Raw genomic sequence first — 17,487 nt, 5'->3', positions numbered from 1 at the left:
TCACGCTTCCTCCAGCCCCAGTGAGACTCTCAGATTGTGAAGATCCATTTGGCTTTCCCAGAAAACCCACCAAGTGCCCAGCAAGGTGGGTAAGCCCCAGGGAAGAAGCAGGGATAGGAAGACTTCTGCATGCTGCCAGCCCATGGAGGGATCTATGCAGCAAGGCAGCCACCAGGCAAGGCAAGACCTGCCCCATGTGCCAAGAGATGAGGGGTACCACCTGGTGAAGTGGAGAAGGGAAGGCAGATGGGAGCCTTGCTGCAGTGATAGGCAACAGCACCTGGTACCAGCGTGCATCCTCCCCTACGCAGTCATCAGCTGCCAAGCATCTTGCTCCCTCCTTCCCAGAAAACATGAACCTGCACAGGCCAAACCGGAGTGAGAACATCCCATGGGCAACTCTTGCATTGCCTGCATCCAGGTGGTCTCACATCCCTCTCATACTTGCATGCAGACAGGCAAGGAAATCCCAGACCACAGACCCAGCGCTGACACTGCCACAGCCAACACCAAAGCTGCCATTGCTAGCAGCAGTAAAGGACACCAGCTCACGTGCACACGCTGAGAAGAACCTGGGCACCATCCTCTCGGGTAGTCACTCACCTCCGCAGTAGCAGCTTGGGGTGGTTTTTGCTCTCCAGGTTCTTCTCGATGAGGTCAGAAAGAAGCTGCTTCAGCACCCCTGTGGCGTACTCCATCTCCCCCTGCAGCGCCGTCATGATGAGGGAGGCCACGTTGCCACGGTCCCGCATGGAGAAGCTCCGCTGAGCCTCCAGAGTGCGGATGAAGGTCAGCAAAAAGTGCTTCTTGTTCAGGAGCTGCCCAAAGAGGGTTAAGGACTTTTCCACATTTGCCTGGACCTGCAAAGATAAAGCAAAACTGGGAGATGGGCACAACAGGGAGGAAGACCAGAAAAAGGTGCCTGGGCTGCACAAGACCCTGGATTCACCCCAATTCCTCAAGAGGAAAGGATGAAAAAGGGTCACAGAGCAGTTGGAGTTGCTTTTATCCCTATTGCCAATTTGCCTTTTTGGTGATCAGCTTCAATTCCCCACAGAAATATTATCTAGTCTGTAATATCTCAGCATCAGGTTAACACAGTCTCCAGGCATCAGTGTATCTCTCTGTAGATATACGCACACACGCTTCCACACAAAGACTCTCTCCCACGCGTGTGCAGGCACACACACGCACTTCCTTCCCATAAACAAACACTCTTGCCTTCCCAAACACACACAAATTGTAATTTTCAATTTCAGCTAACAAGCAGCTCAATTTCCACCCGAGTCACTGCAACATGTGCACGGGGTATTGCACAGAAAGCAGAGAAAACCACAACCCCGGGCACCGCCGGCAGCAAACCTCTCTGGTTATAGGGGGCTGGATTACAGACAGGGAAACAAATAGCAGAAACCTGGTTCTGCCCCACTCCACACACAGCTTGAAATACTCCCTTTCCTCTTGAGATGTTTGAAGGTGTATTTCTGGCCACACTTGGCCACATGGGACCCAGCAGGGATTGGGCTGGAATGCTTTCATCTCTGTGCTGCCATTGTCAGCTCAGATCTGGTCAACCCTGACCACATTTCTTATCAGAAATGAACATTTTTACCACACAATGTTTTCCCCATTTAAAAAGATGTTTTTCTCTGGAGAAAAGCTTTGCCATAGTAAAACATTCACTTTAATTATTTTTTTTTCCTATTCCCCTCTTGTCTTCTCGATATTGAGAATAAGTGGAAAATGTTATTGTGTGTTGATATTTGGAGACAAAACAACACTTTTCATTTCAAAACACCAACTCAAAATGATGAACATGGTTTTGACACATCAAATCATTTCATTTCAATCAAAACTTTGGATCAGCTCTCTTCACTGCAGTAATACTCCTCATCATTTTAACCTCCCCCTCCAAAATACTCCTTCCCACTGGATAAAACCCCCATTTTCCCACCCAGTTCTTGTCAATTCTGCGATACAAGCCCCTAGGTGCCACTGCCACCCTCACCAAACAGCTGAGGGGGGATGTCTGCCCCAGGGTATATCATAAAGGTGATGGGGGAGTGACAAACCCTCTCTGCCCCTGACCTCAGGGTTCATCTTGTGGGCACCACACAAGCAAGCACATGATTCAGTTTCCCTTAATGCAGGTCAGAGGATAATGTTCTGCTAGGAACACAAATGCTTTACATAATGTTTTCCCTGAGCCTCTCCCTCCAGACTCTGCAGGGCCTCAATGCAATGATGCTAGTAACTTGGGCAGAAGCCTGATGTTCATCAGCACTGGCTGCTCCCTGCTGGGACACAGAGATGCCAGTCAATTCCTCAGCATGGGAAGACCCAAGAATTGGCCAGAGAGCAGCAGCTGCATTGGAGACCTACCAGACCCATCAAGAAAACTGGGGCAGAAGGAGACAGGCTGTATACCCATCCCTGCATATCACTGACGCTTTTGCAGACAAAACAAGGCAAAGGAGACCACGGGACAAGACACTTTCTCCCATCAGCAGATCAGCAGGATCTCACTAAGATGGAAATAGGCCCTGCCCAACAGTGGCCACCCCACTGAAGCCTTGGGAGTCAGTAAAAGAGGACACGAAACCCCCATCGCAAGCAGCATGGCAATGCCTGAGGTCCTCACATGCCTGCTGCCTTCCTGGGCCCCTATGTTTAACTTGCTGATCATTAGCAGAAATAAATGAACAATACTGAATTAAATATTTAATCAGGGTTAAATTCACACAGAGCATAAACCTCCCCACCCAAAACCTGCAGAGGAAGGGAGCTGGTACCGGCGGCCTGGTGCTGGCTGCGGATTAGCACATACGTGAGCAAGCGCCGGTTCCTGCCCGTCACTTGCAATAGCTAATGTTACACTCTGAGTAAAGAGACAAATAAAAGGAAACCCAATTAAATTACGTGCAGCTTACACAACTGTAGTTGCTCTATTTAATCTCTTTTGGGGATTTTTTTTATTTTTTTCCCCCTCCTTTGCAACTTTAACTCCTTGTTTCCCAGGCCAGGCTGAGCTAGTGTGCTCTCTCAAGGGGGATGTTTTGAATTGGGAGGTGGAAGTGAACAAAATCCTACTCGCCCTGCTGCAGCCAATGCAAAATTCCTCCTCTGATACCCTTTTTGATACCCTTTCCACCCCTGTCTCTTCAGAAAAATTAAGAGCAAGAGCAGAGGTGAGAGGAGAGCCAGGCACAGTCTGCACAGACAGGAAGAGCCGCGCTCCAGAGGCAGCTACGCTGACTCCTGCTGTGGCTCTGAGTATCCGGAAACCTGAGCTGCAAGGGGAAATTCATGGAAATGGGGTCCCTACAGCCCTCCAGAGCTGGGATTAGGGATCAGGGAAAGAGAGTAGGCAGAGGGCCAGGGTCCTGTGCTGTAGCCATGCTGGCGTACAACACCAGCACGTGCATCTGCAGTTGGTAAGAGCTTGTTGTGTTGTAATTAGTGACCATGCATCTTGCACCAGGGCCAATTACTTCTCCTAAATACATTGTGAAGCCCACGTCGACATTAATTACTGTGCCAGGTCAGCAACGAGGGGAAGCTAAGGTCAGCCCCCTCCTTTCTCTAATCAAGAGTGGCCTCAGCAGCCCAGCAAACGAGAAGCCAATTGCTGTGCAATTGCATGCACTAAATTAAACAGACATGGGGAGGCCAGGAGAGGAGAGGGAGCTGGTTTGGGGAGCAGAAGAATGCCAAGGATGGGTTCGGTGTGGGGAAATGGAGCTAAGCAAGCAGGCGATGTTGGACAAGTCTGCTAGAAACGAGCAGCCGGTCAGGCATCAAACAAACCCAATTGAATAAAGCAAGTGCTGTAGAAAATGACAGCAGCAATGATATTAATATAAATATTGATATGAATGTCAGGGAGCACAGTAACCGTTTGGCAGCCGGTCCGCATTCATGGCAGCTCTTAGCTGTACCAGGCTGGGCCAGCATCCCACCAAAGCATCTCTCCAGCCCTGTGGCTGGGGCACAGAGACTCACACAAGGGGCTACGGTAGGGCACATCCCCACCCTGAAACACTACAGAGACAGACAGAACCACACCTCCATCTCCTTCAGCACGGGGTGGTCTTCTATCCCTGGGAAGAGAACCCGCATGGCGTAGGTGCGGTAATCCAGAAACGGGATGCCAGCCCCATCCAGATCGTTGGTCAGCTCATTAATGTCAGTCTGCAGCTCAGCGAAGGCTGGGGGGGGAAAAGCAGAATTAAGGAGCATGTCCCAGAGTCCCAGCACACGGCTTCTGTCACATCCCCCAGCACCCCAAGGGTGGGGTCCTCCTAGGCATGCATCAGCTCCACACCCCTGTGCCCATCTCACAGATAAAGAAACTGAGCTGCAGAGGGTGGGAATGGCTTCCCCAGTATAAATCAAGTCGCGGTTTTGGGAACAGGCCTGCCAGGTCCCAGAAGGCTCAAATCCCCCCAGCTCAGCACTTGCAACCTCCCAGGGATGCTTGAGGCAGCAGGAACAGCAAGGCTTGAACAAAGCCAGAGCTTCAGCGGGGAAAACGTTAGCCTAAACCACAAGAATGTCCTCATTTCTTTTTGACCTAAATACTACTCAAGAGAAGAGCTTGAACACACCCACCCTGGCACCTCTCAATCTGAACAGAGGCAGCCACAACTCCCAGGGGAAGGTGATGCAGGGGAGTCCTGAACCTTTAATTGCACCTACAGGGAAAAGCTGACGGGAGAGGAGGCCTGGAGATGCACCAGGGAAAGGGGCTGGGGGGAGAAAACCCTCAGAAAAATCAAATTAACGGCACTTTAAAGGGAGCTGAAAGCCAGGCAGAGGACTGCAGGCTCGTCAGCCTGATGAGAAAAAACAAACCGTCAGCTTGAAAGGCGTGCTATCTTATCTGTAACTAGTGGGACTAGAAAAGAGAAAAGGCAGGGAAGAGATTGTGCCTTTTAATTAAAAGCAGATCCTTTTATCTGCCAGCTGTGGAAGACAAGACACCATCCCCTTCAGCAGCTCCCTCCCCTCTCCTGTCACCAGTTTCATCCACAGGCATGTGTAGGGATGAGGATTTGGGGGAGCAAAGGGTTTTTCTTTCTTTCCCCTTTTTATTATCTTGTTTTCAGTGCCTGCTCCATTCACAATGCCCAAGCTGGTTGTGGTTGTGGCTGGCAGGGTCAGGGCCTTGGGAGCCAGCTCAGGGGGATAATGGGCAATTAGGTTTTATCAGCAGGATCATACATGGAATTCTGTCCAATTTCCCAGCATCCGTCTGTCACGTAATGAGAGACTGACTGCCTGCTCACAGGCAGACTTCACTACCCTCCTCACTCTCTCTTCTCACATTTGGAGAAATGAAAGGGAATTTCTTGAATGGAAAAAAAAACCCACAACAAACCAAAACGCCAAATTCCACCCAAACTGAGTTTGCTTTGCCCATTCCCATTCCCTCTCTGGAAGGCAGCAAGGAAAGTCTGGAAGCACACTGAACCGTGGGACATTACAGTACCCTGGAAGACAGCCACATTAAAGGTACAGGGATCCCTCACCCTCTTTGCACTCCAGTGCCACCCGGGACTCCAGGTTATCCATCTGCAGCTGGAGGCGTTTCAGGGTCCGGTCGGCATCCCGAGACTTGCGCTTGTAGGCAATAAGGACGATGATGATGATGAGGAGGAGCAGACCACCCCCACCTCCGATCCCAATGATGGCAGGCAGAGTGAGCAGACTGTCTGAGTAGATCTGCAGCGTCCCTGGGGAGAACTCGAACCCTCCAGCCTTGATCTGCACCATGGGGGGAGAAAACATGGACCTTGGTGTCAGGGAGCATACGCCCAGGGCAGCCCTCCCCACCATGCCCACTGTGCTGGGTAGTGGGGGATGACTCCCAGCCCATGGAAGGAAGGATATGGAAAAACTCAAGGATGGTAGAAGCTGGTTTAGAGTGTTGTGGCGTGCTTTAATGGGATGCAGGACACATGCTGCCAGTGTGTGTACAGAGCAGGCAGTGTTTGATGGCTCATTCAGACAAAATTACAGTAACAGATGGGATGTGAAGTGAGTTCCCTCATGGGTGGGGTGCCTGGGGAGGACTGTGCTGGGTGCCTTTCAACCTGTCAGGGTCCTGGAGTGTAAGCACTGCTGCACTACAACCCTACAGACAAAGAAGCCTCCTTTATTGCATGAGCCAGCACTGGGGTATGAGCTGGGAAGCCTTGGCACCCGGTGAAAAAAGAAGGCTGTTGGCAGGGCCACCCAGGGCATAGGAATGTCTGGCTGAGAGTGTCAGAATGGGGACAAAGTATTTGGTCCTACCAAACATGTAACTGGGGAGAGTGGTACCCAGGGAGCAGGAAGACAGCTCCTGAGGATGCTCCTGCATGTGCACAGACTGTCCGGTCCTCACCTGAGGACAAGCAAGTAGCAGGACCAGTGCTGGGATAAAGACCAAACCTCTTGTGGTACATGGGACACAAGAATCAAAGGTACCAGTGTCAGCATTTACCGTGACTTTGTGCTGGCCAGTGAGGTTGGGGGACTCGCAGAGGAGCTGGGTCTCAGAGACAGTCAGGATGCAGGGAGTGTCTCCAATTAGCACCGTGTAGTTCAGGCGGGAGTTACCAGCAGCTGGTGGGAGCAGGTTCCTGCCCTTTGAGGGAACAAGGAACAAGACCGTCAGTTCTCGTGCAACATGGCACACTTGAAAGACCCCACACAAGTACCACAGCACATTAGAGGTTGGAAGGGACCTCAAGAGATCATTGGGTCCAACCCCCCTGCTAAAGCAGGATCACTTAGGGTAGCTTGCACAGGAATGCATCCAGGTGGGTTTTGAAAGTCTCCAGAAGAGAGTCCAAAACGTCCCTGGGCAGCCTGCTCCAGTGCTCTGTCACCCTCACCGTAAAGAAGTTTCTCCTCATGTTGAGGTGAAATCGTCTATGTTCAGGTTTGTATCCATTGTTCCTTGTCTTATTACTGTGCACCACTGAAAAGAGCTTGGCCCATTCCACTTGACATCCACTCCTCAGGTATTTATAGACACTGATGAGATCCCCTCTCAGTCTTCTCTTCTGAAGACTAAACAGCCCCAGAGATCTCAGTCTCTCTTCACAGGGCAGATGCTCAAGTCCCCTAATCATCCTTGTGGCTCTGTTGGATTCTCTCCAGCAGTTCTCTCTCTCTCTTGAGCTGGGGAGCCCAAAACTGGATGCAGTATTCCAGGTGTGGTCTCACCAGGGCAGAGTAGAGAGGTAAAAGAACTTCCCTAGACCAGCTGGACACACCCTTCTTGATGCATTGAGTAGATTCATGCTCTCACAGTGCAGGATACTGCCCAAGAGAGACAAAAAGCAACCTCCACAGAGGGACACCTCCCTGCCCATATGTCCTCTGGTACACACTGCCTTACCTTGAGGATGAGGGGAGAGCTTGGCTTCAGCTCCAGCATCCCTGTGGGGCTAAGTGGTTCAAAAACAGGGTCTGGGTAGTAAACAAAGTTGGTGGTGTTGATGATCAGCAGGGCCTGAACATTATCCATGATGAAGCCAATCTCATCCGGGCGATCGCCAACCTCAGGAGGGCTCCGCACAGGGTTGTCAATGGAAGGCGCATAGCACACCATGGTGGTGTCGTTGTAGACCGTGCAGTTCTGCAGAAGGCATAGACAAAGGTCAAATCCAGCTCCCAAGCAAGGGAGGTCAGGACCAGACCTCACAAGGATCTCCTGCAAACAGCAGGTCTGGACACAGTTTAGACTTGGGATCTTTTGTCCTGTGCCGTCACTACAACAGGCACCGCTTCCCATCTTGGGGCAGAGAGAGACTCCTGTCTGCAAGGAATGTGCAAGGGGTGGCAAATGGGAGCACTCCTGGGACAAGCTCGCTCTGTTACTGTTCTGCAGACATCCCACAAACCTCACATCAGTTGGGCACACTCAGATCTCAACCTCCTCCTGGGAGCACCTGGCTGCAGGTTCTCCACAGAGATCAGTGCCTCTCCTTGGGTGGTAACCCCCGTATCTCAGACCTTCCTCATCATCACACCTGAGGGGCAAGGGATGTGCTTTCTGCCTTGTGTTGCAGAGGGACAACATCCCTCCACCTAGAATCCTGCCCCCAGCCCCCACCACTTACGTTCTCCCTGTCAGAGGTGGAATACTTGGCTCGGATCCTGGGCTCTTTGATGGTGGCCAGGTTGGTGCCAGTCACAGTCAGTAACGTCCCACCGCTAGAGACATGGAGATAATGGGTTAGGAAAGGTAGTTTGGCACTGGTTCCCCACTTATGGAAGGGAATTATCCATCCCCCACTAACCCACCTGTCCCAGTCTGGGTGAGCCACAATGCCCTGGGGACCTCTTATCCCACTCAGATGTCACCATGGCTAGCATAATCTAGCATGCACCACTGAAAAACATCTCAGCTGACCCAGGGGCTAATAAGAGATGTAAAACCTGCTAATTAACACTAACATCCCACCCTGTGTCCAGTTTGAGCAGCTTCCAAGCTAAAGGAGACCAGGCATCTGCAATGGGAAGGCATCCCCAGGAGGAGAACATCCTCTCTTCCACCCTCTTCTCCATGCGGGCAGTGGGTGGCAGAGCAGCCTGAGCCCTGCCAAGTGTTCTCCGTAACTTGGTGTTAAAAGCCCTGTGGTCCTGGAGAGCTCGGCCGTGCTCCTGGGGAGCTCACTCCTCATCAACACCCTGGGGAAGGTTTCCCCTGGTGCCAGCTCTTAATGGATTTCTTTGCCTCCTCTCCAGCCAATTCAAACCTTTTAGAAAAATATGTAAACATTTCAAAAAATCCCCCGATGGGAAATATTTTAATTTTATTTGCCACTGCCAAATGTCAAGCTGAAATTAACCAGACCCAAAGCGCTCTCTTCTCTTGCCCCCTGCCAGGCTGAGCACTGCAGGCCAGGAGTTCGCAGGCCCCTGGTGCCAAGCTGCTGCTCACACGTCTCTCGACGGGTCTCTGGAGCACAGCCCCGGTGGCTATCGCAGCAGCACTAAGATGTGCCCACCAGGCGGGAGGGGATCTGTGCAGAAAACAGCCCCCCAGGTGTCCCACGAGCTCCCTGTGGGCACCCCATGAGTCACCTGTTGATGCTCCACTCGGGATCGATCTTCTGGATGGTAGGATCCTCCGTGTAGTTGTACTTCACCTCTGGGTTGCTCAGCTCTGCCCGGTTGATGTTGATGAGGATAGGAGAGCCGCCAGGGGTGTGCCCAGAGGGGGTCCTGCACCGGATCTCACGGGCGCTTCTCCTGGGGCAGAAAAGCATAACCCATCGGTACCCACGCAGGAGGGAGGTGAGAGTGGCTGGGGGTGCCCAATGCTGCCTAGGAGCCCTCTGCCCCAGCCCCTCTGCCCTTCTGAATCCTCCAAAACAGGCAAAGAGAAAAAGGAGGTAAAAATGGGATTAAAAAACAAGAAGAAATGAAACAAAAGGCAGTCGGGAAAGGCTGAGCAGCTCCTGAGCGTTCCCATCGTGCGGCTGCTGCAAACAGCAGCGATTAGGGCTGATAACCAGTAATTACCGCAGGAAAATATTTAAAGAGCCGCTCCATTATCATCCCTAATCTAAAAATTATCCACTTCATGCCTCAGGGCTTTGTGCTTTTAGAGAAAAATCTGCTCTTCCTGCAGCCTCTGACACACAGAGGTTTTGCAGGAGACATCTCCAGACACCCGTGGTGTTTGGTCCCCTGGGATCCCTCCTGGCTCCCAGCACTTTCTCTGTCTTCTGAAGGTGCTTGTCACCTGTCCTCCACTGCCTCTGTGCTCCTCACCATGAAAAAGCACAAGGCCGTCCCCCAATGGTCACAGAAACGTTGCTGCCAGCGTTGAGGTGGCTGCCTTCAATGGCGATCCAGGTGCCACCGGACAGAGGACCTCGTGCTGGGATCACACGGGAGAAAGTGGGTGTCTGTCAAAGGAAAAGAGCATCTCTGGTATCAGACAGCCTAGAGACTGAAATTCATGTCCCCAAGCAACCCCAAGCAGGTGACAGGCCACAAAAGCGAGGGACCTGTAGGATACCAGCAGAGCATGGTGCTAAGGGCTGGCAGTGCCAGCAGGACCACAGGGAGGCAGAGCAGCGGCAGCCTCGGAGAAATTCAACCAGCATGACCAACCCAGTGTTTCCCCAGAGCTTCCTCAACTGCCCCGTGAGGAAATGATGGCCCATTTTCCAACTTGCCTGGAAAACCATCCACAGTACCAGACCCACCTCCTGGCATGGGGCTTACCACAAAGGTGAAGCTCTTGGGGGACAGGGCCCGGTAGTTGGTTGTGCAGTCACGGATACACACTTCAACCCGTGCCTCGTGGACCTTGCTCAAGCTGGCATCTCCAATTTCACACACAATCCTGAGGGAAAAAGGGAAGGAGGCCTTAGTGTCCTGGCACCAAGACACCCCTGTGCCATGGTAGGGATGGATGAGCTTCAGGAAGGGACAGATCTTACACCAAGCAAAGGTCCCAGGTGCCAGCAGGTTCTTGAGAAAACAAGGCAGTGACTGTTTCCACTGCCAGCCCTGTGGGCAGCCTCCCCATAGCCTTTGGGCTCTTCCCAGAGTAACCACAACCAGCATGTTCTTCTCCCCCAGTCACCTCCATGTCTCTGCAGCCCCACAGGGCAGCACCCCTGTGCCCAGCCTACCCCCAAGGCAATCTGGAGCGGGCCCACCCCTTGCCAGGCACTTACTGCTCAGCACTGATGTACTCGCTCTCGATGGGGCTGCAGGCCACCTTGCCGACTCGAATGCCCCCGCGAACGTCATCAAACTTCAAGCCCAGGTTCTCGCCGGTGATGGTCAGACGGGTCCCCCCTTGCCTAGGGCCAGTCTCAGGGAACAGCTAGGAGAGAGCATGGCCTGTCAATCAAGGGAGCAGATCTGCAGGAACACCTCGCTCAGGCGAGCTGCAGCTTAGGTTGCTGCAGGATGTTTGTTACTCCTCTACAAGCAGCGAGGAATAGAGGGGTGATGATAAATGCCAGTGTGCCTGTAAGCAGCCCACAAAACAGGAATGACCTCCTGAATGACAGCCACGTCCACAACTTGCCCCAGGGACAAGCCAGGAGATGCCAGATGTGTCCATGCACAGCGTTTGGATTTGGACACCCTGCTGCTGATGGATTTGCCTTGCAGGTGACAAGGAAATGAATGGGAAGGAGACAGGTCAGTGTCAGCCACAGGTCCAGCTGAGCCATCGAGAAAGCACATGGATCTGCCTGCCTTTTGGCCAGGCCCCACATACCTGGGATGAGGTCCCCACAACCAAGGTCTGCCCCCATCCTCCTCAAAGGACAAATCATCTCCACCAGGTCCCTGCACACAGCAGGCAGCAGAGTAACAGGATTCCTCTCCACTGGTATACCCTGGGACCTCACCCCACCCAGTGCCATGTCTCATTTACCAGGATTCTGCCCAATAAAGCAGGTGTGGCCTGGCAGATGGCAGTGGAATGAGAGATGAACAGAGGTGTAGGTCCACTGCTGCATCCAACCAGGCAATCAGAGGCAGTTTTACATCAGTGCCCACTGGCCTGGGGGCTCAGCACCCACCTGCAGCATTAACTTGGAGGAATGGCAGGGCTGCATGCCCCAGCTGCGACCAGGGCTGAGGCTGGGTCCCTGGTGACGCCAAGACACGGCAGGTGAAAAGGCAGCTGCAGGCAGCAGTTGTGGGAGAGAATAATGCCTGCTGGGTTGGTCTAAGAGAAAGATGCATCTTGACCCAGGAAAAGGAACTAGTTGTTGCAGGTGATGTTCACCTCTGCTCATGCTCTTGTGGCACTAGCAGAGATCCACTCTAGCATGAAAAAGGGACCTCTGCCAGCACTAAGCCCAGTGCTTGGACAGGCCCACATCACAACCATGCTCATGCTGTGACTAAACACATGTTGAGCTCTCTGCATTCCTGGCAAATCTGGGTGGCTATAAGCCTGGAACCTGAACCACCAGGAACCTTCTTCTCCTTTTCCTCAACCTCATGCAAGGCTCACTCCTGGACACCACCACGCAGTGAGGCAAGGCAGATGAGCAGAGGGTAAGAAACATGCAGCAGTGGACACTGTCCACATCCCCAGCAGCCCCAATGGACCACATGGAGCCAGAGGCTGTTTCTGCACAGCTCCACCAGAGTCATCACCTCTAGGGTTAACCATTGTCCTCTGCATTAGCACCGGGGACTGACTACCTTCAGCATCAGTCCCCAACACCACAGGCAGCCTGCAGGACAGCCCTGGAACAGCATCACAGCTGAGACCAGCTCCTGGGGCTTCAGCTCCCACCAAGGCAGCCACGACACACAGTTTATACATAAACAAAACCCTCTGGGGCTGTGGGGAGCTGCTGTTTGCCTAAACTCAGCTCAGCGCCTGTTCAAGTCCAGGATGGGAGCTCACTGTAGCAGCTGCAGCCAGTGTGAGGTTGGGCCTTCCCCCTAAAACGAGCTTCACCAGGGCAGCTGGCAAGAAGTGGCTGTTTGTTTGGTGTGTCTAAACGAGTGTTGAAAGCCGCTCCGGCGCGTTTGATTCCTCCTCCTCCGCGGCAAAGCTGACAAGGGCCACGCGCTGGGAGAGAAATGAGCCCGGGAATGAAATTACATCCTTGGCCACCCGGTGCTGGGAGGTCACAGCTGAGCAAGGTGTGCAGGAGGAGGGAGCTGAGGAGGACAGTGGGGGCTGCTCAAGCCTCCCCTTTGCCCTCTCCACCTCTGAGCCCCTGGCCCTGACAACCACCACTGCTTCTTTACCACTTGGTTTCACAGGGTCTTTTTACATCAACAAGCAAATGGCTGTGGTGGGCACAAGAAGTGGGCTCATGCCCAGCACTGGCAGCCACAGAAGGACCAGGAGATGCTAAAGCCAAGGGGTTCCCTCTTTCCAGGGAAAGGAGTGAGGGGCAGAAGCAGCACTGGGCAGGATCCCATAGAGGTTTGGAGGGAGCTTGTCCCAAACACTGAGGAGTGGGCAAGTTGCTCTTCACTCCAAGGGTGAAGAACCATTGTCATCTCCCAGTCCAGCACTACTATCCATGAAGAGACATGCACCCTGCAGGCTGGGCAAGAAGGAGGCTCCAACTCCTCCTGAAACCACTGTAGGAGACTTTTCCCCACCATCCCATGGCACCTTTTCTATACTAGGCTGCTCTCTGGAACATTTCCAAGCCTGTCCACAGCCCAGGGTGTAGGACAGGGGTTGCAGGAAGCAACAGGCTGGCTGCTGGCTGAGCATCACCCTATCACCTGTGCATGTCCACTTCAAACACCAGCTCCCAGGCACTAACACAGAGTGGCACCAAGGTCAGGCTCACCTGCTACCAGATCTGTTTCTGATGCACCTGAAATTATTGCAAAATTTCATAATGATTCAGAGCAGGAGAGCTGCTACCAAGGCTGGGCACCATCAGCTGCTGTGGCAGTGTGTGCGTATGCCTGCAGCCCCAGCCACACAAGCACAAGAGGGGGGCACAGCCTACAGCACGGCCACAAGAATGACCTAGCCACTGTGATCTCCACTCCCACCATACCCAGGACTCCATCTTTGGGAAGTTCATCCTGAGCTTGGTGGGAAGCCATTGGGAATGGGGAGCCCTGCATAAAACAGTGGACCCTCCCAGTAGCGATGCAAGTTCTAGGGCTTGATCCCACATCCCCAGGAACAAATCATTTCTTCTGCCAGCACTCTGCCAGCTCAAATCAACTCTCTACAGGCAGTACTCCTGGCAAGGAGGGACACAGTGCCCATGGGGGTGCAACTCCCTACCCACTACATCGCTACTGCTCAGGACACTGCAGCACCAGCCCACCATGAGAAGCAGGCAGCATGGGGAGAAGGCATGACTCTCATTTCCAGTTTCCATCAGATGAGAAACTGAAACCCAAACAGATCACATCTTGTGCTAAGACTCCAGTAATTAACACCAGTGAGGCCTGGCCAGCCATAGGTAAACAGAAGGTATCCAGTGGAAATACCCACCAGTCCCTCCTCATGTACCTGGAGCCCAGCCCAGACAGTCACATCAATATTAACATACACAATCTTATTAAGCAAAGGTCATAAAAGCTGTCAGGGAAAGGGGATGATGATGAACTACTGGCCCAAGTGAGCATGATGACCTGAGCAGAAGCAACCTATAGCCACTGCTTTCCCACGATCCTTTGGTCACACGCAGGAGCGGTGGGAATCTCAGAGACAGGCTACTGTGGTAGTTTTAGGCTGTGTCTAGGAAATTTTCCACAGATCTTGAACAGAAAGTGTTAGAATGTAAATAAATTACTGTTGGATGTAAAAAGGAAAACAATGATAAATTCTATATAATCCCATTGGACAGATTACCAACATAAACTAGTTATGTACGCTAACTTTCTCTCTCTTTCAGCTTCCTCACTCCAGCAGACACTAGCTCTGTGCTTCTGCTGGCTTTGCTGACTTTGAATGCATTCTTGTTTTGGCTAAGTACAGGGGGGAAGGGAACAGGGAGGGGGAAGCTGTTGGTAGCCCCCTGCTTTGTCCAGGGGGGTTCTTGTGCTGTTTATAAATTGTATATATTGTATACTAATAGTAAATATTGTATGTTTTGTACATATTGATTGCATTTCATATTTTAGATTGCAGCTGTGCTTGTAAATACCGCTTCATTTGCTTTTCAATTGAGCTGGTCTGGCAATTTTATGGTGGGGGGGGGGGAAATTTTCAACCCACCACAGCCACAAAGCCCAGCGCGCAGAGGTGGTGGAGAGAGGATTTTAGCCTTGGAAATGAAAGTGGCGACAAGCCACACTCAGTCCTAAACACCCAGGAGATTTGGCTGCTGTGAAGCGCCACCAGAGAGCCTCACTGTACCCCCATCTCCCCCAGCACAGGGCATCACCCCCCACCTGTCCCCACATACCTTGGTGATCTTGGGATCAGTGCAGCGGCTGTTGCCACTGCTGGCGTGCATCCAGACGCTGTCGTAGGCCAGGCAGTGCTGCCGCAGGGAGCAGCGCCTCTCCAGCACGCACCAGCCGCACTCGAAGCGGGGGTCGGCCTTCAGACACAGACCACAGCTCTCCCGCAGCGCTGAGCACTTATACAGGTGGGCTGCAACGGCAGGAGGAGCGCAGGGGTCAGCACAGCACCCCCAGCCCACAGGCACAGGGCTCTGGGGAGAAGGGTACCCACTCTCATGCCCACATCCTGCATGCATGATGCCAGCTCCCAGGGGGACAAAACTCCACTGGGAGGAGGCGCCAGCACGCTGGACTCAGTGTTGAGGCAGAGCTTTGAGTTCTCTCTCAAAGCTTCTTGGAGAAAAGCTTCTTGTTAGAAAGCTGTATGATCAATGCAGCTAGAGCACCACTCCCTCCCACAAGGCACTGGTGCAAAGGGTGGTCAGGAGTGGGGAAAAGGGTAGGCTGGAGGCTGGGAGGGCACCAAGCTGCTTTCCAACCCCTGTCCCATCTCTCACTCACCCTGGATGTTCTGGGGGTTGTCAATGACGAAGTTCCCGTTCCAGACCACTGACAAGTTGACTGGCAGGTCACTGATGTCATTCCCTTCATAGAAATACTGCAGGAGGGGAACAGAAGGTGGCAAAGCCCATTAACCAGTGAGGCCCTGGTGAGGAGCAGAGATGTGTATAACCCCATTTTGTGAACATCTCCCATCAACCCAGAGGAGACAGATCTCAGGAGAGCAGCCCTCCTGTCCATATATACACTGCACCCCTAAGGTGCACTGCTCCCAGCTCCACAGAGTGCTCAGCCATCAGTTGTACCCCACTCCAGGACCGGCACCACCACCCAGATGCCCAAACTCCAATGTGAGAAGGTGACTCCAAGCGGTCCTGTCCCACCTGCTCCAGGGGACTACAAATTCAGGCCCCAGTACCCACTGCCGTCTGGACATACTCATCTCAGTTGCTCCTTCCAGCCCAGCCAGTGCCTCCTCCTCACCCAAATCTCTCTTCCCTGCCTGAACACCCAAGTCCTAGTCCCGGCAGCCCCATCAATATTCCCCACACAGCCCCGACATGCAGGCAGAGAGGTTTAATCGATACGGAGGCAGGAAGGCAGTCGGAACCGTCCCTGACAGCTAATGACCTCCTTCGGCAAGAGATTCCCCGCTCCTCGCACGGGAAAATGACAGGCGTGTCGGGAGAGATTAAATGAATGATTCATGGCTTGCTGGAGTTCGTTAGGGAGCGGTGGATGCACCAGCAGCAGCTCACCGGCCACGGGCTGGCCACAGCCCTGCCACCACCTCCTGCCTGCCTAAGCATCACCTTTCACATCCCCAGTGCCATACAGAGGAGATGGCCTCAGTATCTCCTCCAGCTGCTGCCCCACAAAGTACATTTGTCCCTTGCCAGCATCAGGAACTGCTCCTATGGGTCTGCTGTGCTCAGCCACCACCACGGGAGGCAAGGACATGACCCATGAAGGGAGCCAGAATGCCCAGATAACTGTTGGAAGTAAGAGACACTTGAGTCCTCACTTCAGCATCAAAGCTGGTCCCTTCTGTGATGAGTCTCTCCCTACCAGGCAGCATGTCCAGCACCACACAGCACCAAAATAGGGCACATGCCCAATGTAAGGCATGGCTATGGCAATGTACTCCTCCCTCAGCCCTACAAAGCACATGTGAGAGGCCAAGCCTGCTCTTCAATTTCACCTCTATAGTTTTTGCTGGTGCTGCTATGTCTGAGGGACCACCCCACGCAAACACAGGGTGAAGGACCCCAAAATGCAGCCCAACCTATGGAGGAGGGCTGCAGCAGTTGTAAAGCCTAAGACATTCAGCTGAAAACTCAGCCCTTTCTTGAGCACCCAACAGCTCCACCACCACATTGCCTCTACAGGAAGAGCCTCATCACCCCTAACTACGCAGCCTCTCAGACACAGCACCTCACGGTGGTTGCTCAGAGGACCTCCAGCCACACCTCCATCACACACCATCTACAATCAGGGTCTCTCTGCAACATTCCCATCAACAGGCTTGAGAGGATAGAGCCAGAACTGGGCTGGAAGTCCAGACTTGATCATCTTCTCCTACTCCACACCCATTCAAGGACATGTCCAACAGGACCATGATGAGGAGCTGTCCAGACTTGCAGCAGCAAACAGAGGGAGAATGGCAGCAGAAGGGCGCATGTGCTGCGGAGGGCGGTGGCAGTGCCGGAGCAGAATTTAGCTGTGTCGAGCCACGTGGCAGCATAAGTGAAATTGGCATTTTCAATTTGTACTCTGACATGTCTCATCTGGGGCCCTGGCATCTCGGGAAGGCATCCAGCCTGCAGCTGTCCAAAACACTTATTTGCATCTCTCTGCCCTGGCTGCTTTTGGAAATTAGTTCTTCTGGGAGGTGGGTTGGAGGAAGAAGAATAGGGGGAGAGGGAGAGAGAGCATTAACTCTTCATGCACCAGCCCCAAGACAGGAACAGGGCAATTGCACAAGAGATGACATCCCTGGAAAGGACACTGTGATGAGGATGCTGAATTTGTCATGGCATG

General features: G+C 52.9%; 1 protein-coding gene across 3 annotated transcripts in view; it reads right to left on the bottom strand.

Moving 5' to 3' along the window:
• The window catches only part of PLXNA1 (plexin A1), a 124,827-nt gene that overhangs the window by 26,302 nt on the left and 81,038 nt on the right, over positions 1-17,487 (bottom strand). For 2 of the 3 annotated variants that reach the window (XM_068163797.1, XM_068163798.1), the window contains exons 11-22: positions 15,448-15,544; positions 14,886-15,076; positions 10,692-10,843; positions 10,234-10,354; positions 9,775-9,911; positions 9,082-9,249; positions 8,115-8,208; positions 7,391-7,630; positions 6,488-6,631; positions 5,532-5,766; positions 4,066-4,208; positions 604-860 (exon numbers count right to left, since the gene is read on the bottom strand). In XM_068163797.1, coding sequence (XP_068019898.1) covers positions 604-860; positions 4,066-4,208; positions 5,532-5,766; positions 6,488-6,631; positions 7,391-7,630; positions 8,115-8,208; positions 9,082-9,249; positions 9,775-9,911; positions 10,234-10,354; positions 10,692-10,843; positions 14,886-15,076; positions 15,448-15,544 — 1,979 coding nt within the window. The remainder of the gene's footprint in view (positions 1-603; positions 861-4,065; positions 4,209-5,531; positions 5,767-6,487; positions 6,632-7,390; positions 7,631-8,114; positions 8,209-9,081; positions 9,250-9,774; positions 9,912-10,233; positions 10,355-10,691; positions 10,844-14,885; positions 15,077-15,447; positions 15,545-17,487) is intronic. The other variant, XM_068163799.1, reaches the window with a different exon arrangement.

The sequence above is a fragment of the Melanerpes formicivorus genome, unplaced genomic scaffold (genome assembly GCF_026170545.1).
Source record: "Melanerpes formicivorus ecotype bairdi unplaced genomic scaffold, bMelFor1.0.p_v2 SCAF_74, whole genome shotgun sequence".
NCBI classification, from domain to species: domain Eukaryota; kingdom Metazoa; phylum Chordata; class Aves; order Piciformes; family Picidae; genus Melanerpes; species Melanerpes formicivorus.
The sequence above is the reverse complement of the archived record's forward strand: the minus strand, read 5'-3'. Positions and strand labels throughout refer to the sequence as shown.